We start from the raw sequence: 26,932 nt of genomic DNA, 5'->3' as shown, positions 1-26,932 counted from the left end.
ACGAATGCTGATGACACAGCAGGGGGTAGGGTTATGAAAAACCTCATGCTCCTGGAACACACACACACACACACACACACACACACAGCAAGGATAGGGTTAGGACAACCCTGATAAACTGAACACACACACACTCCATAAGTGCTTTTTTCTTCTTGAATGTCCAGAGATAAACTGAACAGTATTTGGCAGCTTAGTTTTTCATTGAAAAACAGATCAAAGAGAAACTTGTAGCAATCTCCAGCAGAGATGCCTTCTCTTTTGCAGTGCGTCAGAAACGGATGGATTTTGCGATGCAAGTCTGTTTGCTTGTAGCATCTGCCTTCTCTGCATATTCCTCAACTGATTTTTCAAGAGCACTCCCACCCTGGCCCTCTTCTTCTTCAAGTCATCCTGCTCATCAATGAGACCCTTTCTCTTCAGGTCGATGACTTGTCTCTCCTTCAGTCTTTTCTGCTCATCCAAGCACCCATGGTACCTCAGCCTTGCTCCTGCGGCCGACATCAACAGCTCTTTGGTGATCTGTAGATTACTTTGTCTGTTTACAGAAACGTACTCTGTGTACAGAAAATGTCCACGTCAAAAGAGACATGGCATAAACAGTTGAAACAGACACACAAACAATTCATGGAAACAACAACTTACCTGTAACTAGGTTACACCCCCAACATCTCTGACGTGATCAACAATGAGCCTCAGAGCCACCAGTGTGTTCTCCTTCTGATTCTCTACCACAACCTCCTTATAGTTTGAGAGTCACCTCTCCACACTAGCCTGTCCATGAGACAGGACAAACAGCATCTGAACGACATCCCACAGCCTGGAGAAGGCATCTTTTGATCCCATGGTCTCCTGCAGGAGTGTGTCCACCCGGTTTGTCTTGGGGTCAAAATCTCTGAAGCTGGCTTGGAGTGCAGCAGCGTCACAAATCTCTCTGACCTCTCTCAGAACATCGTCACACACGGGCTCCGCCACATGGTTGGCAGTAAGGAGTGTAAGCAGTATTCTCTTTATCTGTGGTACGCACAGCTGTTTGGATATTGCCATCCGTCTTGGCTCGAAGCACTGCATGCTTCTCACCATATGGTGGTGCACTGGAGCCTTCTTCATGACCTTCTCCAGCAGTGTGATCACGAGTCTCCTGCAGTCCATCTTGATCTCCAGCACATGCCTCTCTAATCTTTCTGGAAGATTTGAATTGATTGAGGGTTGTTTCTGGTGCAAATCCAGTGTTAATCATTGAACTGTCCTTGCGCTGCTGGCCTCAAATGGAACTTGGAGGAGCTTCCGTGTTGAGGTGGCTTCTTTCAAGGTGTTTTCCTTCACAAGCGTTCCATGAGCTGTGAGCTATTGAATATTGTTCTTTAGTTTAAGCTCGGATAGGAAACTTGGATTCTAGATTTCATTTTAACACGGTTTTGATTCCATTAATATACACATAAAATAGCCCAAATAAGTCACAATGTGACGATTGTTTGATTAATACTTTATTTTAGTAAACAGCACTAGGAATGATCCTTTCTGTCCCATGTATTTGGAAGACAAAGCACCGTAAATACTGTATCAATCTTATCATACACATACAAATTGTGGTCAACTTATCAATAATTATCCATATTTCTTTACCTTTCATCATTTTTAACATGTCCTCACTCAGGAAGGGCAGTTTGGGTTTGTACATGGTGAGGAAGGGGGTGATTTGTCTGGCAACGCCATTGAAGATGCCTACTTTCACAGGGAAAGCAGCACAGCTGTCATTCACTAAGTCAAAAGACTTGCACTTTGGATTGGGTAGTTCACCTTTTCTCACCATCTCCACGTACTGTTTCCCGTGAGGCCAGAGCAGCAGCCTGAAACATTGACATTTTCTATCCAGTGCTCGCAGAACCAAAGCACGCTAGTGCTACAACCTGTGGCTCCTACCAAGTCCACGTTACGTGCAGGGAAATCGTAAAAAATACAAAAAGACTCAAGAGTGTGTGTTCTACATCCCAGTCAGCGGCTTTGCATCGATCAAGGAATGCGTTATGCAGGATGTACAATACACAGGACCCAATGTTGATCTGTGATTTGTTGACATCTCTCAACATGTCCTTCTGTAGTATGTTGAACACCTTCCAGTTGACATTGGGACTGCCAAGTGAAAGTTGCAGCAGGTTCTTAGCAAAATAAGAATCGGAGCTAAGTATATCGACAGCAGAGGAATGTCCCATGAATTCGGAGCCAATGTATTTCGTTTTCACCTCTTCACATGACTTTTAAGAACAGTGGGAGTTCGCCACTTTCAGGGCCCACCATACTTTGGCTGCTAGCACTTCATTCTTGTTTACCACTATCGATATTTGCTTGGTAGCAGAGGTGGTGGTGGATAAGGCGGCTGATCCTGCTGCTTACCCCTGGGTTGAAGAAGCTATTGATGGGGGGGGGCAGTGTCGAGCTCGTCATCTTGCGCGCAACAGCACTGAGGTGTCCCCCTTTCATGTGGCTAGTTACCGCTGCCTTCCCCATGTTCGAAATGTAAACATCTTTATTGCACGTTGCATTTTACATGTGCTGGGTTTTGAACTTTCGCCAGTCACAAGTCTTACTTTGGCATGTGTAGCCAAGCATTGTTGAAGGAACATTTATTTACCCGGCCTGGCTAGCTAGTTGGTTTGTTAGCAAGCTAGAACTAGCTACGGAGAACAGCTAGCGCAACCAAAAATCAACCAAAATTCAAAATTCATTCTGATCATGTATATTTTCAGTTTTTTGATAAAATACTTTAGTTATAGTTATAGTTTGTCTTAACGAACTACATGAATACAAATGATTAAACTAATTTCCATGACTTTCTAAAACCTTTGTGATATTATTTTCCAAAACATAAAGGCCTGGAAAACAAGATTTTCAAATTCCATAACTTTCCAGGACCATACAGACCCTGCCATAACATGACGCAGCCACCACTGTTTGAAAATATGAAGTGTGGTGCTCAGTAATGTCTTGTTTTGAATTTGTCCCAAACACAACACGTTGTATTCAGTACAATACGTTACTGCAAAAAGTGTGGCAATGCAATTATTACTTTATTGCAAACAGGATGCATGTTCTGGAATATTTTTTAAAATTCTGTACAGGCTTCCTTTTCACTCGGTCAATTAAGTTAGTACTGTGGAGTAACTACAATGTTGTTGATTCATCCTCAGTTTTCTCCTATTACAGCCATTAAACTCAGTCACCATTGTCCTCATGGTGAAATCCCTGAGCGGTTTCCTTCCTCTTCAGCAACTGATTTAGGAAGGACACCTGTATCTTTGTAGTGACTGGGTGTATTGATACACCATCCAAAGTGTAATTAATAACTTCACCATGCTCAAAGGGATATTCAATGTCTGCTTTATTTTTTTTTACCCATCTACCAATAGGTGGCCTTCTTTGCAAGACATTGTAAAACCTCCCTGGTCTGTGGTTGAATCTGTGGTTGAAATTCACTGCTCGACTGAGGGACCTTACAGATAATTGTATGTGTGGGGTACAGAAATGAGGTAGTCGTTTAAAAATAAAGTTAAACACTATTATTGCACACAGGGTGAGTCCTTCCAACGTTTATGTAAGTTGTTAAGCAAATGTTTTAGTCCTGAACTTATTTATACTTGCCATAACAAAGGGGTTGAATACTTATTGACTTAAAGCTTTTCAGCTCTGTCAAAAAATGAAAAGTCTGAGGTCCTGAGCACTCTGGAGCAGGTTTATCAAGGATCTCTGTACTTTGCTCCATTCATCTATCCCTCGATCCTGACTAGTCTCCCAGTCTCTGCCACTGAAAAACATCCAAGGCATGATACTGCCACCACCATGCTTCACCGTAGGGATGGTATTGGCCGAGTGCTGAGCAGTGTCTGGTTTCCTCCACATGTGACGCTTGGCATTCAGGCCAAATAGTTCAATCTTGGTTTCATCAGACCAGAAAATCTTGTTTCTCATGGTCAGAGTCCTTTAGGTGCATTTTGGCAAACTCCAAGTGGGCTGTCATTTGCCTTTTACTGAGGAGTGTACATACTTCCGTCTGGCCACTCCACCATAAAGCCTTGATTGGTGGAGTGCAGCAGAGATGGTTGTCCATGAGATTCTTCGTCACCTCCCTGAAGAAGGCCCTTCTGTGCCTCGACACAATCCTGGCTCGGAGGTCTACGAACAATTACTTTACCTGATGGCTTGGTTTTTGCCCTGACATACACTGTCAACTGTGGGACCTTATATACAGTGGGGCAAAAAAGTATTTAGTCAGCCACCAATTGTGCAAGTTCTCCCACTTGAAAATATGAGAGAGGCCTGTAATTTTCATCATAGGTACACTTCAACTATGACACTTCAACTATCCAGAAAATCACATTGTAGGATTTTTAATGAATTTATTTGCAAATTATGGTGGAAAATAAGTATTTGGTCACCTACAAACAAGCAAGATTTCTGGCTCTCACAGACCTGTAACTTCTTCTTTAAGAAGCTCCTCTGTCCAGGCCCGTCTGAAGTTTGCTAGAGAGCATTTGGATGATCCAGAAGAAGATTGGGAGAATGTCATATGGTCAGATGAAACCAAAATATAACTTTTTGGTAAAAACTCAACTCGTCGTGTTTGGAGGACAAAGAATGCTGAGTTGCATCCAAAGAACACCATACCTACTGTGAAGCATGGGGGTGGAAACATCATGCTTTGGGGCTGTTTTTCTGCAAAGGGACCAGGACGACTGATCCGTGTAAAGGAAAGAATGAATGGGGCCATGTATCGTGAGATTTTGAGTGAAAACTTCCATCAGCAAGGGCATTAAAGATGAAACGTGGCTGGGTCTTTCAGCATGACAATGATCCCAAACACACCGCCCGGGCAACGAAGGAGTGGCTTCGTAAGAAGCATTTCAAGGTCCTGGAGTGGCCTAGCCAGTCTCAACCCCATAGAAAATCTTTGGAGGGAGTTGAAAGTCCGTGTTGCCCAGCAACAGCCCCAAAACATCACTGCTCTAGAGGAGCTCTGCATGGAGGAATGGGCCAAAATACCAGCAACAGTGTGTGAAAACCTTGTGAAGACTTACAGAAAACGTTTGACCTCTGTCATTGCCAACAAAGGGTATATAACAAAGTATTGAGATAAACTTTTGTTATTGACCAAATACTTATTTTCCACCATAATTTGCAAATAAATTCATTAAAAAATCCTACAATCCTACACTTCTTTTCTCATTTTGTCTGTCATAGTTGAAGTGTACCTATGATGAAAATTACAGGCATCTCATCTTTTTAAGTGGGAGAACTTGCACAATTGGTGGCTGACTAAATACTTTTTTGCCCCACTGTATAGACAGGTGTGTGCCTTTGCAAATCATGTCCAAACAATTGAATTAACCACAGGTGGACTCTTATCAAGTTGATCAATGGAAACAGGATGCACCGGAGCTCAATTTGAGTCTCATAGCAAAGGGTCTGAATACTTATGTAAATAAAAGGTTTTTCTTTATTTTTTTATATATTCGCAAAAATATCAAAAAAACATGTTTTTGCTTTATCATTATGGGGTATTGCGTGTAGATTGATGAGGGAAACAAATTATTTAATACATTTTAGAAAATAAGGCTGTAACGTAACAAAATGTGGAAAAAGGGAAGGAGTATGAAAAGTATGAACTTTCCAAATGTACTGCATGTTATGTTGAGATAAACACATCACTATATTATTATCGTGGCAAAACATGTCAGCTGTATTAAAATTGGCCCTCATTTGCAAGATGTAATTTTTAAGTCTTTATTAAATACTACACAGAGTGCACCAGTTTCACTAGCATGGGGTTAACACAACATAAATGAGGTTATCATCAAGATTAGCTCATACAAATCAGACTATCTCCTGCCATGGCCTGGTGTGCTTTGGCAGCATAACGAAGACACGCACGCATACACAATCTTAAATCAATCTGTCTGGGGAATATTTTCCTGAATCTGTGATGATTGGCCTTGTCCTATTTTAACTGGCAGGGATTGCAATGCACTCTAAACCCAGATGCTTGTAAGGACAAGATTCCGGACACACATTGCAACGCAAAAAGGTCTGAGTCACTATTCTAGGGACCGCAGGACAACTCTGTCACTCACCCAAAACCATAGGCTTCTGAACTTCTGTCCCGAGGCAACTCAAGCTGCATGTTTTCACTCTGTCTCAGGCCCTTAATTAACATAGGCCTTTCCACTCACAGCCCCGTCAGAGCTCGGTTTCTCCGCTTCACAGCGCAGTTTTTGACTGACAGATGTTTTAAAAACTTGAGCACCGCACATGACGAGATGCCCCTATCACTCCCACTAATTGGGCTACTTTTGCACATTTGTTGTTGACAGAGGGAAATGCTGTAAATTGAGAGGAGTCCATGGGTTCTGAAAGACGAGATGTTGAGGATTATAATAAATACCACTTTGACGTCATACAAGCAAAACCCAACACCCTCGAGTCCAAATGTGCACTTCATATTGCCAAACGTGTCATTTACAGTATCAACGTTCATGATCATTATATTTGATTCAGAGTTACAAGGATAAAATGCGTTATAGTCAAATCTTATTGGTCACATACACATATTTAGCAGATGTTATTGCAGGTGTAGCAAAATGCTTGTGTTCTTATGTCCAACAGTGCAGTAATATCTAACAATTCACAAAGCACATCTAAAAGTAAAAGAACGGAATTAGGAAAGATATAAATATTAGGACGAGCAATGTTTGAGTGGCATTGACTAAAATACAGTAGAATACAGTATATACATATGAAATGAGTAAAGTAGTATGTAAACTTTATTAAAGTGACCAGTGATTCCATGTCTAGGTACATAGTGAAGCAGCCTCTAAGGTACAGGGTTGAGTAACCGGGTGGTAGCCGCCTAGTTATGGATATTTAACAGTCTGATGACTGGCTGCATCACCGCTTGGTATGGAAACTGCATGGCGCTATAGAGGGTAATGTGCAGTGGTGTCAAGTACTTCAGTAAAAATACTTTAAAGTACTACTTATGCAGTTTTTTTATATATATTTGTAGTTCACTATTTTTGGCAACTTTACCTTTTATTTCACTACATTCCTAAAGCAAATGATGTACTTTTTCCTACATACATATTCCCTGACACCCAAACGTACTTGTTACATTTTGAATGAGTAGCAACACAGGAAAATGGTCCACTTCATACACTTATAAAGAAAACATCCTTGGTCATCCCTACTACCTGATCTGGTGGATTCACTAAACACAAATGCTTTGTTTGTAAATATGTCTGAGCGTTGGAGTGTGCCCCTGCTAGCTGTAAATTTAAAAAACAAGAAAATTGTGCTGTCTAGTTTGCTTAATATAAAGAATATGAAATGATTCATAATTTTACTTTTGATACTTAAGTATATTTAAAACCAAATACTTTTAGACTTTTACTCAAGTAGTATTTTACTGGGTGATTTTACTGGGTGACTTGAGTCATTTTCTATTAACGTATCTTTACTTTAACTCAAGTATGATAATTGGGTACTTCTTCCACCACTGGTACTGTGTATGGCCTAGTACATCACTGGGGGGCATTCCCTGTAGTCAACCACCCACTCCACGGTTTTGACTGTTGAGTTCCAGGTTGTTGTGATTGCACCAGACAGTCAACCTGCCATCCAGGACCTCTATACCAGGCGGTGTCAGAGGAAGGCCCTAAAAATTGTCAAAGACTCCAGCCACCCAAGTCATAGATTGTTCCGTCTGCTACCGCACGGCAAGAGGTACCGATACACCAAGTCCGGAACCAACAGGACCCTGAACAGCTTCTAAGACTGCTGACCTGAACGTTCTGCATTGACCCTTTTTGCTCTTTTAACGCATCACATATGCTGCTCCTGTTTATAATATATCCTGTTGACCACTCATTGGTTATTTATTCCTCATGTTATTTTTGTAAAAATTATTTTTATTTTCTTCTCGCTGCAGTAAGTAAGGATTTCCACGGCTAGCTGAAACCTTCGCTTGAAAAAAGTAGCAATAGTACCGTTTGTCCGTTTTGAGATGCCATAGCCAGTATACACTTCCTCAAAAGTATGAATTAATCTAAGATAACCAAAGAAATCTGTCGTTCATTTTGATGTTTTTGCCAAAGCAATCTTAGTTGCACAATTTTACATGAACTATTATAAGATGTTTGGCCAAATATTTTTCAAATGAAAAAATGTGCATGCAAACGAGTTGTCTCTTGTTGAACGACAACAAAGACTTTAATGAAGAATCCCTACTGTTGGCCAATCACCGACGAAGAGGCGTAGGCTTCGGCTCCAAACTTCAGCTTGCCTCCAGAAAAAAATGTAGTGTGCCCGAACATCTCCGAAGTCCCTCCCCAAAATGTATAATCTAAACGTTGTCATAATATATGCATGAACTCTACTAAACTGTTTCGGCTGGGAAGAAAGCATACACCTTAAGTCTACACTTGTTGTTGACGAAGCATGTGACAAATAACATTTTATTTGGATAAAGTTCCAGGGACACACAGTTGTTCAAGGGAGAAGGAAGACACACAAACACTTAGGCTACTTCACAAACCATGCTTCAAATAGATCGTAACACTAGCCCCCGTTTACCCATTTCTGCAAGGGTGGGTGTGTGTGCATAGTACACACCACACAGCCAATGTGGTCATGGATGGGTGTTGGGAGGAAGTGAGGGCCTTGTAGTCTGTGTCCTCATACGGACACAACATCGAGGCAACAACTATGCATGGAGTCAGTGGAGCGGACATCCAAGGAGAGGTAACAATGTTCACTCTTTGGCATTTAAGTGGCTAGACGGACACCAGCCATAAATGACATAACCGAATGGCTACAAACTAATTGAGTTGCCCAACTAGGACTGCAACATAGGTTTAAGAGGATGTATGTGTAACATATGGCTATTAGCAAAAAAGACTCACCACTGATGACTTTCGGCACACATAGGGTCCATCTTCACGGCTTCCTCTCCAACTTTCTTCCCTGAGGGGAGTGAAGAGGGAGGACATGAATAGAGCTACTGCACTGAAACGCGAGCTCAGTATACACACTACTGGCACGTTTGTTCACGTCATACAGTATACACAAACATATAGGAATGTACCTACATTTAATAGAAGAGGAGATTCAACAGAACCACACGGATAACATGGACATCATTCAATAACACACGAAAAACAAAAAGACGCCACACAAAACGCGAGAAGAGACTCGGCATGAGATGATGAACAAATAAAAATCAACAGTGAAATGAAAGATAATCCAGGAAGACAACAGGGCCATAAACTTGATGTCTTTGTTGCTTTAAAGTAGCCTACACTGCATCGCCCTTTTTCCGTCTGTGTTTCCAAACCACTTGACAATGGTGCCTTTTGCGGAGAGCACCTGGCCAGCCTCGATTAGAGGCCCATTAATGAGGAAGGATTACTGTATGAAGAAACGGGTCAAGCCAGTCTGTACTGTTCAGCACAATCACACAACAGTCTCAGTTGAGAAAAAGAGAAAGACTCTAGTCTAGATGGTAAATGGTATAGTGCTGCACGTAATAAGCCGAGGCTCATGGCCAACATATTGCTACAGTTACACGAGACATGCAAAGAGTGTTGTGAGTTAATTGTAACTCTGCTTACAAGCACTGCAGGGGATGGAGTATGTGAAAAAGGCAGGGAGAAAATAAAATAAAATAAAAATAAAACTAGCGATTTGAGTGAACACCTACACTACCGTTCAAAAGTTTGGGGTCACTTAGAAATGTCCTTGTTCTTGAAAGTAAAGCACATTTTTTTGTCCAGTAAAATGACATCAAATTGATCAGAAATACATAGTTAATGTTGGAAATGACTATTGTAGCTGGAAACGGTTGACTTTTAATGGAATATCTACATAGGCGTACAGAGGCCCATTATCAGCAACCATCACTCCGGTGTGCCAATGGCACGTTGTTAGCTAATCCAAGTTTATCATTTTAAAAAGGCAAATTGATCACTAGAAAACCCTTTTTCAATTATGTTAGCACAGCTGAAAACTGTTGTTCTGATTGAAGAAGCAATACAACTGGCCTTCTTTAGACTAGTTGAGTATCTGGAGCACAGCATTTGTGGGTTCTATTACAGGCTCAAAATGGCTAGAAACAAATAACTTTCTTCTGAAACTCGTCAGTATATTCTTGTTCTGAGAAATTAAGGCTATTCCATGCGAGAAATTGCCAAGAAACTGAAGATCTCGTACAACGCTGTGTACTACTCCCTTCACAGAACAGCACAAACTGGCTTTAACCAGAATAGGAAGCGTGGGAGGCCCCGGTGCACAACTGAGCAAGAGGACAAGTACATTAGAGTGTCTAGTTTGAGAAACAGATGCCTCACAAGTCCTCAACTGGCAGAGTCATTAAATAGTACCCGCAAAACACCAGTCTCAACATCAACAGTGAAGAGGCGACTCCGGGATGCTGTCCTTCTAGGCAGAGTTGCAAAGAAAAAGCCATATCTCAGACTGGTCAATAAAATTAAAAGATTAAAGATGGGCGAAATAACACAGACACTGGACAAAGGAACTCTGCCTTGAAGGCCAGCATCCTGGAGTCGCCTCTTCATTGTTGAAGTTGAGACTGGTGTTTTGCGGGTACTAGATAATGAAGCTGCCAGTTGAGGACTTGTGAGGCAATAGGCAATTGCGTGAGAAAACAGTGATTGGGCTCTATTAAAAAGAGTATCCCATCAACGTTAATATAATATATTTATTTCTCAACTTTCCTAACATTAAGCACATTGCTTCTCTTTACCACAGGATTATTAGTCTACCTGGAAAATGAACCACAGGGAATATTAGCCTATCACTTGTGAATGATATCATCACCAGCTTGTGTGCAGTAAGGCAAGAAATGCATACCCTTTTTTAACAATAAAAAAAATAAATCAGTTGCACACCTCATGTAGCCTAGCCCATAGACCTACATGTTTTGATACGGTTTGTAATCACAAATAAAGTTGCCAAATAATTTTAAGAAGTTAAGCACATTAATCCGCTTTACAACGGGTGTAGAGCCTAAAAAAATAATTTCCATTGTAAAAATGAACTTTCATAATAAAAGCATTACATGCATAAATCGCTTTTGCGGTCACTTTTGAGAATGGCGTTTTCCCACTAATGGAACACTTGTGCTTATAGCCTACTGCCATGTGCGCATTGCTGCGCTTATGTGAAGAAATAGCCTAATAGTTATCAACATTTAAAGCTAAACCTTCTGATCTGTTGAGTCAGTCCCATTGCTTAAAAAAGTTTTGGGATGCTAGTGGTTGTAATACTTTGGGATCTATCCCATCCCATAACTGTCCCAGACTATGATTGTAATATTTCAACTTTTGTACTATGGGGGATAGTAGATTGACATAGGCTAGTGCTTTTGCTGTTCGTTAGGCCTACTCAACTTGTTGGCTGACGAAAAAATAAACATGGACAGTTGTTCCAATTATCTTTAATATGCGCAAATTGGATATTCAATTGATATTGAAGGCTATATTACATGGATTTATTAGACTTTTTGTTCCAAAGGTCTGCAGTAGTGGCTTGTAGGCTATGCGTGGAAGCCAGGAGATACTAAGTGTGTATGTTAATTAGCGGTGAATTATCGTGAGACTGGCAGTTATTTGATTGACAATCACCGGCTGATGAAATTTCATGACCGCCACAACCTTATATGCCACCACAGCTGTATGGTACAAACATTATGGGCAAAGGGAGTATAATGCAGATGACTATTTCAGGTCATTGATGACAATGTACAGTAATCAGTCCAATGCAAAGTCACTTAAATCCCTATGTGCCCAATAGCCGGCTGATGAGGGCCACAGCATGGGGGAAGAAAAGGTTAAAGTGGTGGACCTAAACCGTCTGCCAGTCTTTGAAAGACGGGGTATTTCGGGTGGGCAGGGTCGGCAATGATCTTGTACTGGAGGTGTGCAAGTCCTTCATGGAGGGAAGGTGACAGCCGATGACCTTCTCCGCAGACCGGACGATGCGCTGCAGTTTGACCTTGCAACAAGCAGACCCAAACCAGACGGTGATAGCCTCTGTTGAGCCTTCTTGGTCACCACTGATGTTGTCCGCCCACTTGAGGCTGTGAGAGATGATGGTCCGCAGGAACTTGAATGACTCAGCAGTGCTGACGGCTGAGCCATCAATCTCGAGGGAGAAAGATGGTGGGGGGAATTTCCTGTAGTCAACCACCATTTCCATGGTTTTGACTGTGTTGAGTTCCAGGTTGTTGCGATTGCACCAGGCGGTCAACCTCTCCATGGTACTTGGATTTTTGTCGTCAGAAATTAGACCGACCAGGTTGGTGTCATCAGCAAACTTGAGTAGTTTGGCGGATGTGTCGTTGGAGGAGCAGTCATTCGTGTAGTTAGAAGAGGAAGGGAGAGAGCATGCAAACCTGTGGCGCCCCCGTGTTGAGAGATGTTTTCCCATCTTAACGTGGTGTGTCCTGTTGGTCAGAAGAAGTCAGTGATTCACCGGCAGATGGAGTCAGATACGTTCAGCTGTGTGAGTTCATGCTGTAGCAGGTCCGGAATGATGGTGTTGAGGTGTTGAAGGATGTAGTGAAGGCCCATGTTGACGCCATCATCCACAGGCCAATTGGCTCTGTCGGCGAACTGCATGTGGTCAAGGAGGGCGTCGGTGGTGGTTTTGAGATGGGACAGAACCAGGTGTTCAAAGTTTTTCATGATGACGAGGTGGGTGCTAACAGTCTATAGTCATGTAGGCCGGTCACCTTTTGTTTCTTCTTGCCAACAGCATTACGTCATTCTAGACATGTGAAGAGCGTGAAAGGTTAACTGTTATATGTAGTGTTGTTTTGGCCAAATGGGCCATTGTGCTAGGTTGCATGTGGGAAATAACCGTGTCTTACTGACAACTTAATGTGGCGCAATAGACCCTGTGAATGCCTCATTGTGCATTATTGCTAATGCACATATAGCTAGCTGTAAGTAGAGCACTTCATCAGAAGCCTACGGATGACAGAATACAGCTGTGCTCACAAACTTCGCCAAAGCTCACCACAGATCCTGCTAGTTATCTTTGTGGCCAGATTTGAAATTGGCTTACTGAGGTAATATTATCAATACTAGAGGTTCATGCCAACTGGTTGGTTTTCCAGGTGTCATTCAGTTGCTGATTAACACCAGGACTACTTCCAGGCCACTCCGAGATGTGGACACTGCCAACAAGTGGGTGGCCTGCAGAACCAGTTGTGCAAATGAACATACATTTCTCCAATACCAGGAACTGGTATGGTTGCATATTTCCAGACACTCTGAAAAACCTGGGCATTTTGGGGAATAGAAACCGTGACATTTTGGGAAATTTTGGGAATTGTACAACCCTAATCTTTGGTACATGCTGTGAATACTGGAGATCAAGGGGTCAGTATGTGGTTTATTACCAGTCTCTGCATGGGTCTTCTTCTGCTCTAGGTTGGTAGTGATGTCGTGGACATCCACATAGGCCCGAACTAGTCGCCATAAGAAAGTAGTGTTCTGTCCAAACTGTGAAGAAAAGAGGAGTGTCAATAAATTTCACATATTGACTTCCATTTGGAGGCAGGCTTCACCGAGGAACTTCACTGCTCAGACTTGGATTCAAATAGTATTTGTTTTGCTATTTTGGAAAAATATAGATTTCTTCTATGCAATATCCCATCTAATTATTGTCAGCATGGAGCATGTTTTAAGGTCTCTTGAGTGGAAAGTTGAACGTTGTGAGAATTCCGTGCAACTTCCAGCATGTGCTTACTTTGAACACTGAGGCTGTAACCCTTTAAGTTAGAGACATAACATGTTTTATGAAGGGCTTGATGTTAACTTTTTGACAAGTAGGAGAGATTTTTTTACTTGGTCTGTAACAACATGGGCCAAATAGGTGACTGGGAATTGCATTGTATTACGTCGTATGATGCAAGAAACCACTTTACAAAATAAAAGTCATTATTACCATACAGAGAATCAGAGAAAAATGTAGACTACCCTCTGCCTATTGGCTTCTTTGGATATTCAAGCCTGTCTCAAAATACAACACTGCCCCTTTAAGACATATAAAAGCCATTTACCTGACTTGCTTTTCAAAGTTTTGTGCTCTTGTAGGAAGCAGTCACTCCCCCATTTCTGACCAATAATTAGCTACAGCCTAACTGGGCAAATAACTCGCTAACTAGCAAAGAATATTAACAAATGTGCATGTGGCTCTGCACTTTGACCTGAAAAGCGCATCAACTCGCAAACTCGGGTGATGGAAAGAGGCTACCGGTTAGTAGAATTCTACTCTGTTGCCTTCAGCAAAGTCACCAACTCAATCTTGCAAAGATTCGTTTTGGTTGATGCATTTAAAAAGGGGGATAATATTATGTTGATTCACAAGCCTCACAGTGAAACGTTGATCTAAGTATAGTGTAAAATAATGGGGCGAACTCTAATAAATTCAGAACTGTTTCAATATTGTGCATTTCTGGCTGCGCGGGCTGGCATTTCTTCTGTGCGGCAGTCTTGGACATTGCTTCTAGGCCTAGGACATCCAAACTAAAGACTAGGACTGTTGGTTGAAGAAGCCCACCTCTGTCCTCTTATCCAGCATGGTGCGGAGGCACTCCCTCTTGTCTCCATCCGTGCCATTGTGTAGAGTATCCATCCTCTCCAGGAGGGCTGAGAACTCGTCCAGAGGCTCGATCACGGTTACTTCCTCCTGACTCTCATCAGCCTCACTCTTCTCTTCTTCCTCAGAGTCTGTCAGAGCCGTAATGTACCTGAAACACATGGGGAAACATTCATTAGGGTCACAGCCTAAAATCTCAGTTTCCTTGGCATGTTTTCATAGTTAAGTTAAGTGCTAGGAAGATAAACTGAAAGTGTGAAAGTGTGGGCGGTTAAAATGTAAAATCGTTTGTGTGGTTGCTTCAATTCTACTCCTAGCAGAGCACTTGGTCTGAGTGGGAACCAGTGATCCTAAGCAATGACTGGGTTACCATATAAAATGTAGCCTATAGGCTACGCCTTAGTGTGCCAAGACAGTACAAAGTGTACTGGCATCAGGCTATTCATAAATAGTGAAGAGGGGTGGGAGTATCTCTAGAATGGGATCCCTCTGGTAATGTCTCAGAGCGTGAGTCTTAGTTAACAAGTGCCTTTAATTACCCCCTCTCTGCCAGATGCTGTCAATAACAGATGAACATTCCCTGTTGGTTTACACGCAAACAGCAACACGTTTGATTACACAAGTGGGTTACTTAATTGTGTATAAACGCTGCCTAGTTAAGAAGTCTTGACACCGATACCTGAAGGGTTTCCAGTACCGAACACTAGTTTGTCTCTGTCATGGCGTGGCACATAATGTCCCTGCATTAGCCCCGGTTTACCGCTTCCAAAAAAGTCCCTTTTCAATTACTGTAAGTACACACTAACACCCTCAGCAAACACTTGAGTAGGGGAGGTGAAAACGGTGTGTATTAATGACATAGGTAGAAATTCAAAGAAATGGAAGACAAAGTGAAAAGGTTTAAACATGAAAGGCCTCCATTAAGTGCTGGCAACAGCTACATCATCGGTGGTTAAGGAAACATTTGGGTCTGCGAGCGATGGTTCTGGACTAGGGGAGGTGTGTTGGAGTGGGCCGCTGACCGGCACATCGTGGGCCCACAACAAGGGTTGGAAGCCCCATCTTAGATACCTCCCAAATCACAAAACTTAGGTCAGGCCCGAATAGATGATTACTTAAAGATGCACTACGCAGAAATCGCTCCGCCATTTCCTGGTTGCTACATATTTTAAAATAGTTTGCATAATTTCAGTTTGTGAGAAAACAAGCAAGCATAGTGCAGAGAATCATTGTACCATCTAAACCACTGTGAACTAGATTTTCCTTAACCAAAAATGTTGTAATTTCAGCTGTTTGAAGCTAGTGTATAAAAACAAAGTAAAAAAAATTACTTAACGGGAAACATAAAGTGCACATTAAAGTGCACATAAAACATATCTACCGCTTCTTAGAATTGCTTTCAATGAGAATGACAGACCTAACTCACATTTCTATGCACAAAAGTTGCATATTGCAGCTTTAAGTCTGTGCCAGAGGAGACTAAAGTACAGTATATGCAGGAAAACAGCAACATTGCTTCTCCGCGGGGCAGGCAGTAAAATCCAATGATGTTGTAACAACATGACTAAGCAATGAGGGAATGCTTCGGTCTCTTACTTAGGCTGCCTATAACAACCTTCTCAAACAACGCCTACCCAATGCCTCAGAAAAGTTAAGAAAATCCAACACCTAAAACTTCAGGGATAGTGGGTCACTTATTGTCTTGAAATAGACAACCGAAAGTCTATGCAACACAAGAATATCATGGCTATAGGCCTATTTTCCCCCATTTTCAAATCTAATTGGACCACTCAGTAAAAATGGAAACACACCCAGTCATGGAAGTGCTTTATGTAGGGATTATGCTGCTGTCAATCTCTCCTCTGCCATTTGTGTGGCCAAGGTGCCCAGCATGTTAGCTCAGACTCCCTCTGCTTGTTGCTTTAATGCCACTGTTTGCTCGAGACCACAGCTCTTAAATCTGTCCACACACACCGCTCAGCAGAAGAAAGAAAACACACTGCGGCCCTCGCCAAGAATCTGGCCCACTCACTCACTCACTCACTCATTCATACAACACACAGTGAAAAGCCCGGCCGATTGATTCACAAGACATTCATTCTAAAATGAATTATCTTGCGTTACCAAAATAGGGTAAGACTTGTTAAATACAACATCTAAAAACTCTAACAAAAATGTGGGGGCAACACACGAACAGGGAATGAATGAATCTGACAAGAAAGACAATCCATGATCTTTATCCCCCCAAAAAACGCAGATTACAACATTTTAATGAATAGACATAGAACTGTTGTACCACAGGGTACAGTTCACTGGCTATTGGCGTTCCTGGGATCTGGAGCTGTGGCCTTGTTTACAAACCCAGATTCCTAATCTGAGAGTAAGCTCATGCAGGCTGGTGCTGAATTCCTTTACAGAGCATTCAGAAAGTATACAGAGCCCTTGACTTTTTCCAAATTGTATTACGTTTCAGCCTTAGTGTAAAATGTATTAAATACATCTCTCGTCAATCTACACATAATACCCCACAATGACAAAGCAAAAACAGAAATACCTTATTTAGATAAGTATTCAGACCCTTTGCCACGAGACCCGAAATTGAGCTTAGGTGCATCCTGTTTACATTGATTATCCTTGACATGCATCTACAACTTTATTGGATTCCACCTGTGGTAAATTCAATTGATTGGACATGATTTGGAATGGTACACACCTGTCTATATAAGGTCCCACTGTTGACAGTGCATGTCAGAGCAAAAGCCAAGCGGTCAAAGAAATTGTCCGTAGAGCTCCAAGACAGAATTGTTTTGTGGCACAGATCTGGGAAAGGGTACCAAAACATGTCTGCAACATTTAAGGTCCCCAAGAACACATTAGCCTCCATCATTCTTAAATGGAAGAAGATTGGAACCACCAAGACTCTTCCTAGAGCTGGCTGCCTTGGAAAACTAAGCAATCGGGGGAGAAGGGCCTTGGCAATGGAGGTGATCAAGAACCCGATGGTCACTAACAGAGTTCCAGTAACAGAAGGACAATCTCTGCAGCACTCCACCAATCAGGCCTTTATGGTAGGCACATGACAGCCCACTTGGAGTTAGCCAAAAAAAAGGCACCTCAGGACTCAGACCGTTGGGAAACAAGATTCTCAGACCGTGATTGAACACTTTGACCTGAATGCCAAGGGTCACATCTGGAGGAAACCTGGCACCATCCCGTCGGTGAAGCATGGTGGTGGTAGCATCATGCTGTGGGGATGTTTTTCAGCAGCAGGGACTGGTAGAGTAGTCAGGATCGAGGCAAAGATGAACAAAGCAAAGTACAGAGAGATCCTTGATGAAAACCTGCTCCAGGACCTCAGACTGTGGCGAGACCTGAAAATAGCTGTGCAGCGATGCTCCCCATCCAGCCTAACAGAGCTTGAGGTTCTGCAGAGAAGAATGGGAGAAACTCCCCAAATACAGGTGTGCCAAGATTGTAGCGTCATACCCAGGAAGACTCGAGGCTGTAATCACTGCCAAAGGTGCTTCAACAAAGTACTGAGTAAAGGGTCTGAATCCATGTAAATGTGATATTTCCGTTTTTGCTTTGTCATTATGGGGCAGTGTGTGTAGATTGATGAGGGGGAAAACATGTTTTAATACATTTTTGAATAAGGCTGTAACGTAACAAAATGTGGCAAAAGTAAAGGGTCTGAATACTTTACGAATGCACTGTACGGGCCAATACAGGACTTAACATTCTGAATGGACGGCCATTCTCCAAATTGTTGTGCATTATTTATTTTTTTGCACCTGCACACAATGTACTAGTACAGGGTTCGATACTGCGACCAAAACCGTCGTATTTGCGACAGTTTAACTTTGCAGTGCGACACTGATTTTAAGTGGTCACCAGAGTGCCCTTGAACATTTTCCCTGGTCACGTTCGTTTTTAGTTCACAATTTGCTTCTTTTTTTTTATCATCATGATTTATTCAAACAGTAAAATGTGCAAATGACCAAAAATAAACCAACTTTATGAAGAGGCAACAACAGTAACGGGAATGCCAGACTGTGCTCAACACGGGATGTTTTAGAAACCCTCCTGATGGGTCATCTCGTCAGTGGCGAGCTTGGGCCAGTGAAAATAATATTGGAATAATGTTATTTTTAATCTAGGCTAAATAAAAAAATGTTTTATATAGATTCCCGAATCTGTTCATTCATGCGCGTTGCACATATATAGCCTATAGATAATCTATTGGCTGGAGAGAGCGCGCAGCTCTCAAACAGCTGGTTGTTGCGTGGAGCGAAGACAGTAGGGGTAGGAAAGCAGTAAGAAATATGTTGCAAGTTATATCTACCAGTAAATGCTATGGTATGAATTGGTACGCAAACAAGGTATTTAAAAAGTCTTGGTTGAATATTTGCGATACGCAATTCAGTCATCATGGATAGCCTTGACAATCACACATCTCCTCTAGGCTCTTTGGTCCTTGAAAAGTCATTGTAGCTTATTTATAAATTCTCCTGCTCCAATATAATTTTCTGATATTTCATTTCTAATCAGTGTTAATGAGTGTCTGTTTCCTGTCGTGGTTGTCTATTACGCTTGTTGTGTAAAACCATGTGCGGATATTATGGGCAAGACAACATTGAATGTTGGCTTCAACTTGTTTTTTTCCCTATAAATTATTGATACAATTGCTGTGTGCGTAGGGCCTATATGTCTATCACTTTCTGTAGCCGTTAGCAATGCTAATGATGGAAAGCCAATTAAAAAGGTAACCACAAAGGAGCCAATGCCTACCTGGCACAATGATGATGATTTTCATAAATCCAGTGGACATTTGTTTTGAAAACTCCATTACAAATGCGCTGCAGAAACACAGCTAGACAAACTCAACTGTCTGGCTGGTGCACACCTGAATTAAAAAGTTAACTACACAACAACAACAAAAAAATGGAGATTTCTCAGATATTCTAACAACTGGTCCCCTGATGTGGTTTAAGCATTGCTATGGCCTTGGAACATCCAATTTAGTTGCTTTTATATTTAAAAAAGTGTGTTTCTGAAATTAGAAATGTAAAAAAATAAATGTAAAAAATCAGTCCTTCCCATTTTTTTTTTGCTGTGGTATCGTTTTGGTATTAAGTATAATTTTTTCCAAATCCTGCCCCCTAGAGGAGTTCACAGAAAATAACACATGGCACTTTGAAATCTGCAATAAACACATGTTGCACTTTATTTTAAGTATATTGTCTTTGCTGTTACAGTATCCAAATCAATGTAAGAAGACAAGGGCATGCTACCTTGAAAGACAGCTAGTCATTATTAGCTTGGATCTGAATGGAATGCAGGCACATTATGGGATACAGGCCAGGTCATTATCAACTATTTTATTTGAAAAAAATTGGTGCGACCAAAGTCATGTGCAGGTGCCACCAACTGAAAAAGTTTGTGTAGAACCCTGTAGTACATTGAGTGATTCTCAACATGTATCTAGATGCTTAGGGGAGAGAACCCCAATGCATCGTCTTACATTAATTCGTTCGTATACTGATTGATCCGTTTATACTTCCATTCATTCAGCCCTCTCTTTTGCCTCCCTGGGCTTGTTTACTCAATGGAAAGTGGTGAGAGAGAAGCAGCAACGGGTAGTACTGAGTGATCAGTACATTCCTGTAACGCCATTCCATGGCCCATGAATCACTGGAGTTGAGACAGAAAAAAAAAAAAAAAACAGGATGCATTTATGTGTGTTTATATACCATCATTATCCTCCAATCATTTACAGATACAGAACAAACATCACAGGGCCTGTGGTCCTATTTCAACACTGTTAAAAAAAACAAATACAATTTAAAAAACACACACACACTCTCTAACTTGACTGTGTGCCGTGCCAGTTTGATTCAGGTCTAGTTAGGGGACGAGGAGAAAGGGTAAGGCAACATGTGACCGCTAAAATCTTCAAGGGGCCAGCTGGCCATTTTCAGCACTGGCTCCATAGATTGATATGTACTGTGTATACATAGAACATTCTAGTAATTTTATCATGCCATCAGTGGTTGTGGAGCATATTTGCGATGAAGGATGAAATAAATTTGCTCTAACTACTTTGATGAAACAGTGACAGTACTTAACACCTTTAGGGCCACCAATCAACGATCCTCTGGGTCCAATGTTTTTAACCACACTGTATGTGTAGAGCACACACTAATTAGTGTAATACAAGCCTAAACTTGATGCAAAAATTGGCCTGTACTTTGATGTAATGCTACATTACCCTTTGCACCAAATGGATGTATTTGTAAATGCCATAATCCAAAGTCTTACCAAGACCGAATATATGACTGGTATCAGGAAACTAGGCATGTCACTACTTCACAGATGAGCCACTTGAAAAAACGTTTATTTTATTTCATTTATTATTATTTTTTAAGTGTTGCGCTCCACTTTCTGGAGGACCGACTTTTGAAATCAGTGGATCGAGATGGTGGAATAAGAGTATGATAGCTAAGGAGATGGAGAAAATTCTGGCCTTTGATTGCAAATATGCAGAGGAAGTTGAAAAGAGAACAGACAGAAGGCTGTAAAAAACACCTGTCTCATTTTCAAACTAAAAGGCAGGCATGGCATCTGTGAAAGAGAGGGAGATGGGTCCATCCATGTATACGGATAAGAGTCTAGCTAGCTACATTTTCAGATATTACACGTTTCAAATGGTCAGAAAGCAGTTTACATTTCAAGTTTAAGCGTACTGTTAGGTAGCTAGCTAACGTTAGCTGGCTGGCTTGCTATCTAACGTTATGTGTATGTACTGTATCTCAGAGCCATTTGCATTGCTAGTTATAGCCTAATGTTAGCAAGCTAGCTAACATTGAACCTGGTTGGTTAGCCACCTGCAGATCCATGCAGGGTAGTAATGTTATGAATGGGGATTAGGGTTAATTATTTAGCTAGCTAACTACAGGTCTAAACAAAAAAAAAAGACTCCACTATGCAAGTAACCATTTCAATACAACGTTCATGATGCCACTGCGACAACTGTCGATAGACTTCTCCGATTCGTCGTCCTCCTATCTGCCTAGCAGCTAGCCAGCTAGCATACGTTCACCGGCTACCGTAACAATGTAGTAACTATCACACTCAACTGAACGACTTGATTAGTGTAGTATTAGCTAGCTACATAGTTGTCTTTGCTGTCTTCGCATCCAAGATAATTGTGTAGTTTAGAGTGTGTAGTCTTAGAGTGATTATCTTAATTTACCGAGGTTAGCTAGCCAGCTATTTTGTCGTTCTTAACGTAGGAGACACTCCTAGTTAGCCAACAGCCAGCCAACGTCTACTGAATAGAACTTTCGCATTCCGGTCGCATTCCGCTTCGCTCCACAGGTAGTATCACATTTTCATTTCATTTCATTACAGTCCCAACGGTGTGATTTGTTTGATCGTAGCTAGCTACATAGCCGTCTTTGTTTCAAAGATAATTGTGTAGTCTAGAGCGATTTTCTAGGTTAGCTAGCCAGCTATTGTCGTTCTCCTAACGCAACGTAACGTAACCAACACTGCTAGCTAGCCAGCTAGCCCCCGAATATCAGCATTGTAGAAACTTCACACTCAACGGAACGACTTGATTAGGGTAGTGTCAACAACGCAGCTAGCCTACCTCAGCAGTACTGTATCATTTTAATCATTTTAGTCAATTAGATTCTTGCTACGTAAGCTTAACTTTCTGAACATTCGAGACGTGTAGTCCACTTGTCATTCCAATCTCCTCTGCATTAGCGTAGCCTCTTCTCTAGCCTGTCAACTATGTGTCTGTCTATCCCTGTTCTCTCCTCTCTGCACAGACCATACAAACGCTCCACACCGCATGGCCGCTGCCACCCTAATCTGGTGGTCCCAGCGCGCACGACCCACGTGGAGTTCCAGGTCTCCGGTAGCCTCTGGAACTGCCGATCTGCGGCCAACAAGGCAGAGTTCATCTCAGCCTATGCCTCCCTCCAATCCCTCGACTTCTTGGCACTGACGGAAACATGGATCACCACAGACAACACCGCTACTCCTACTGCTCTCTCTTCGTCCACCCACGTGCTCTCGCACACCCCGAGAGCTTCTGGTCAGCGGGGTGGTGGCACCGGGATCCTCATCTCTCCCAAGTGGTCATTCTCTCTTTCTCCCCTTACCCATCTGTCTATCGCCTCCTTTGAATTCCATGCTGTCACAGTTACCAGCCCTTTCAAGCTTAACATCCTTATCATTTATCGCCCTCCAGGTTCCCTCGGAGAGTTCATCAATGAGCTTGATGCCTTGATAAGCTCCTTTCCTGAGGACGGCTCACCTCTCACAGTTCTGGGCGACTTTAACCTCCCCACGTCTACCTTTGACTCATTCCTCTCTGCCTCATCCTTTCCACTCCTCTCCTCTTTGACCTCACCCTCTCACCTTCCCCCTACTCACAAGGCAGGCAATACGCTCGACCTCATCTTTACTAGATGCTGTTCTTCCACTAACCTCATTGCAACTCCCTCCAAGTCTCCGACCACTACCTTGTATCCTTTTCCCTCTCGCTCTCATCCAACACTTCCCACACTGCCCCTACTCGGATGGTATCGCGCCGTCCCAACCTTCGCTCTCTCTCCCCCGCTACTCTCTCCTCTTCCATCCTATCATCTCTTCCCTCTGCTCAAACCTTCTCCAACCTATCTCCTGATTCTGCCTCCTCAACCCTCCTCTCCTCCCTTTCTGCATCCTTTGACTCTCTATGTCCCCTATCCTCCAGGCCGGCTCGGTCCTCCTCCCGCTCCGTGGCTCGACGACTCATTGCGAGCTCACAGAACAGGGCTCCGGGCAGCCGAGCGGAAATGGAGGAAAACTCGCCTCCCTGCGGACCTGGCATCCTTTCACTCCCTCCTCTCTACATTTTCCTCCTCTGTCTCTGCTGCTAAAGCCACTTTCTACCACTCTAAATTCCAAGCATCTGCCTCTAACCCTAGGAAGCTCTTTGCCACCTTCTCCTCCCTCTTGAATCCTCCTCCCCCTCCCCCTCCTCCCTCTCTGCAGATGACTTCGTCAACCATTTTGAAAAGAAGGTCGACGACATCCGATCCTCGTTTGCTAAGTCAAACGACACCGCTGGTTCTGCTCACACTGCCCTACCCTGTGCTCTGACCTCTTTCTCCCCTCTCTCCAGATGACATCTCGCGTCTTGTGACGGCCGGCCGCCCAACAACCTGCCCGCTTGACCCTATCCCCTCCTCTCTTCTCCAGACCATCTCCGGTGACCTTCTCCCTTACCTCACCTCGCTCATCAACTCATCCCTGACCGCTGGCTACGTCCCTCCCGTCTTCAAGAGATCGAGAGTTGCACCCTTCTGAAAAAACCTACACTCGATCCCTCCGATGTCAACAACTACAGACCAGTATCCCTTCTTTCTTTTCTCTCCAAAACTCTTGAACGTGCCGTCCTTGGCCAGCTCTCCCGCTATCTCTCTCAGAATGACCTTCTTGATCCAAATCAGTCAGGTTTCAAGACTAGTCATTCAACTGAGACTGCTCTTCTCTGTATCACGGAGGCACTCCGCACTGCTAAAGCTAACTCTCTCTCCTCTGCTCTCATCCTTCTAGACCTATCGGCTGCCTTCGATACTGTGAACCATCAGATCCTCCTCTCCACCCTCTCCGAGTTGGGCATCTCCGGCGCGGCCCATGCTTGGATTGCGTCCTACCTGACAGGTCGCTCGGCGAGAATGTGTCTCCTCACCACGCGCTCTCACCACTGGTGTCCCCCAGGGCTCTGTTCTAGGCCCTCTCCTATTCTCGCTATACACCAAGTCACTTGGCTCTGTCATAACCTCACATGGTCTCTCCTATCATTGCTATGCAGACGACACACAATTAATCTTCTCCTTTCCCCCCTCTGATGACCAGGTGGCGAATCGCATCTCTGCATGTCTGGCAGACATATCAGTGTGGATGACGGATCACCACCTCAAGCTGAACCTCGGCAAGACGGAGCTGCTCTTCCTCCCGGGGAAGGACTGCCCGTTCCATGATCTCGCCATCATGGTTGACAACTCCATTGTGTCCTCCTCCCAGAGCGCTAAGAACCTTGGCGTGATCCTGGACAACACCCTGTCGTTCTCAACTAACATCAAGGCGGTGGCCCGTTCCTGTAGGTTCATGCTCTACAACATCCGCAGAGTACGACCCTGCCTCACACAGGAAGCGGCGCAGGTCCTAATCCAGGCACTTGTCATCTCCCGTCTGGATTACTGCAACTCGCTGTTGGCTGGGCTCCCTGCCTGTGCCATTAAACCCCTACAACTCATCCAGAACGCCGCAGCCCGTCTGGTGTTCAACCTTCCCAAGTTCTCTCACGTCACCCCGCTCCTCCGCTCTCTCCACTGGCTTCCAGTTGAAGCTCGCATCCGCTACAAGACCATGGTGCTTGCCTACGGAGCTGTGAGGGGAACGGCACCTCAGTACCTCCAGGCTCTGATCAGGCCCTACACCCAAACAAGGGCACTGCGTTCATCCACCTCTGGCCTGCTCGCCTCCCTACCACTGAGGAAGTACAGTTCCCGCTCAGCCCAGTCAAAACTGTTCGCTGCTCTGGCCCCCCAATGGTGGAACAAACTCCCTCACGACGCCAGGACAGCGGAGTCAATCACCACCTTCCGGAGACACCTGAAACCCCACCTCTTTAAGGAATACCTAGGATAGGATAAAGTAATCCTTCTCACCCCCCCCCTCACCCCTTAAAAGACCTAGATGCACTATTGTAAAGTGGCTGTTCCACTGGATGTCATAAGGTGAAGGCACCAATTTGTGGGTCGCTCTGGATAAGAGCGTCTGCTAAATGACTTAAATGTAAATGTAATGTAAATGATTTCAGCGCACTCGTCTGAGTGTACCAGAGCGCAGAATAACTGACACAATTATGAACGCTCAACACCCGTTGAATATGGCCAGTGTCAGTAAACGATGGCAAAAATAAAAAGCATAATTAAATTGTTGCCAGCAATACAGTTACAGTCACCGACACTCTGGATAACATAAAAACAGCCTAACCAGCACTGCTAGGGTGAGTGAAATGGTCAGTGAGCTTTTCTCACAGTTTGGGCAGCCTGGCTCATTGCGAACTACTTTGCCAGAATTTTACATAAGTATGATATAACATCGAAGATTGTGCAATGTAACAAGAATATTTATACTTAGGGATGCCACCCGTTAGATAAAATACCGAACAATTCCGTATTTCACTGAAAGAATAAACGCTTTGTTTTCGAAGCACAGTGCTGTTTATAACTTCAAGCCTATCAGCATGAATGGCTGGTGTAACAGATGTGAAATGGCTAGCTAGTTAGCGGGGTGCACGCTAATAGCGTTTCAAACGTCACTCGCTCTGAGACTTGGAGTAGTTATTCCCCTTGCTCTGCAAGGGACATGGCTTTTGTGGAGCGATGGGTAACGCTGCTTCGTGTGTGGCTGTTGTCGATGTGTTCCTGGTTCGAGCCCAGGTAGGGGCGAGGAGAGGGACGGAAGATATGTTACACTGGCAATACTATAGTGCCTATAAGAACATCCAATAGTCAAAGGTATATGGAATACAAACGATATAGAGATAAATGGTCCTATAAATACTATATTAACTACAACCTAAAAACCTCTTACCTTGGAATATTGAAGTCTCATGTTAAAAAGAACCACCAACTTTCATATGTTCTCATGTTCTGAGCAAGGAACTCAAACGTTAGCTTTTTTTACATGGCACATATTACACTTACTTCCCCAACACTGTTTTTTTAAACCAAATTGAACATGTTTCATTATTTATTTGAGGCTAAATGGATTTTTATTGATGTATTATATTAAGTTAAAATAAGTGTTCATTCAGTATTGTTGTAATTGTCATTATTACAAATAAATAAATAAATAAATAAAATCAGCCGATTAATCGTTATCGGCTTTTTCTGGTCCTCCAATAATCGGTATCGGCGTTCAGCTACTCTCAACTCCCTTTCAAGTGAAGCCACTTTCCCTGAGATCAGGCCAAGAGGTGCCAAATCATGCCCTCTTGCTGTGGCACAGAACCTGGCCAATACAACAAACGTATGACCGCATTACAGTAACAAGGAAGTTAAATTGTTATGTGCAGGCTACTGTACGTAGGCCATTAATAATGCTGTGCCTGTTCTTTCACTTTTATGTTAATACTAGGCTATATTGAGAATCACAACTAAAGGCTGTTTTTCTTTAATGGAGCTCCAGC

At 43.0% G+C, this 26,932-nt stretch overlaps 1 protein-coding gene across 6 annotated transcripts in view; it reads right to left on the bottom strand.

The window, feature by feature from the left end:
- The window catches only part of LOC115135282 (regulator of microtubule dynamics protein 2), a 73,212-nt gene that overhangs the window by 25,638 nt on the left and 20,642 nt on the right, over positions 1–26,932 (bottom strand). For all 6 annotated transcript variants that reach the window (XM_029669793.2, XM_029669794.2, XM_029669797.2 and 3 more), the window contains exons 3-5: positions 14,635–14,824; positions 13,472–13,574; positions 8,952–9,012 (exon numbers count right to left, since the gene is read on the bottom strand). In XM_029669793.2, the coding sequence (XP_029525653.1) occupies positions 8,952–9,012; positions 13,472–13,574; positions 14,635–14,824 (354 nt within the window). The remainder of the gene's footprint in view (positions 1–8,951; positions 9,013–13,471; positions 13,575–14,634; positions 14,825–26,932) is intronic.

The sequence above is a fragment of the Oncorhynchus nerka genome, linkage group LG10 (assembly GCF_034236695.1).
Source record: "Oncorhynchus nerka isolate Pitt River linkage group LG10, Oner_Uvic_2.0, whole genome shotgun sequence".
NCBI classification, from domain to species: Eukaryota; Metazoa; Chordata; class Actinopteri; order Salmoniformes; family Salmonidae; genus Oncorhynchus; species Oncorhynchus nerka.
Note: the sequence above shows the minus strand (reverse complement) of the source record. Positions and strands in the feature narration are given on the sequence as shown.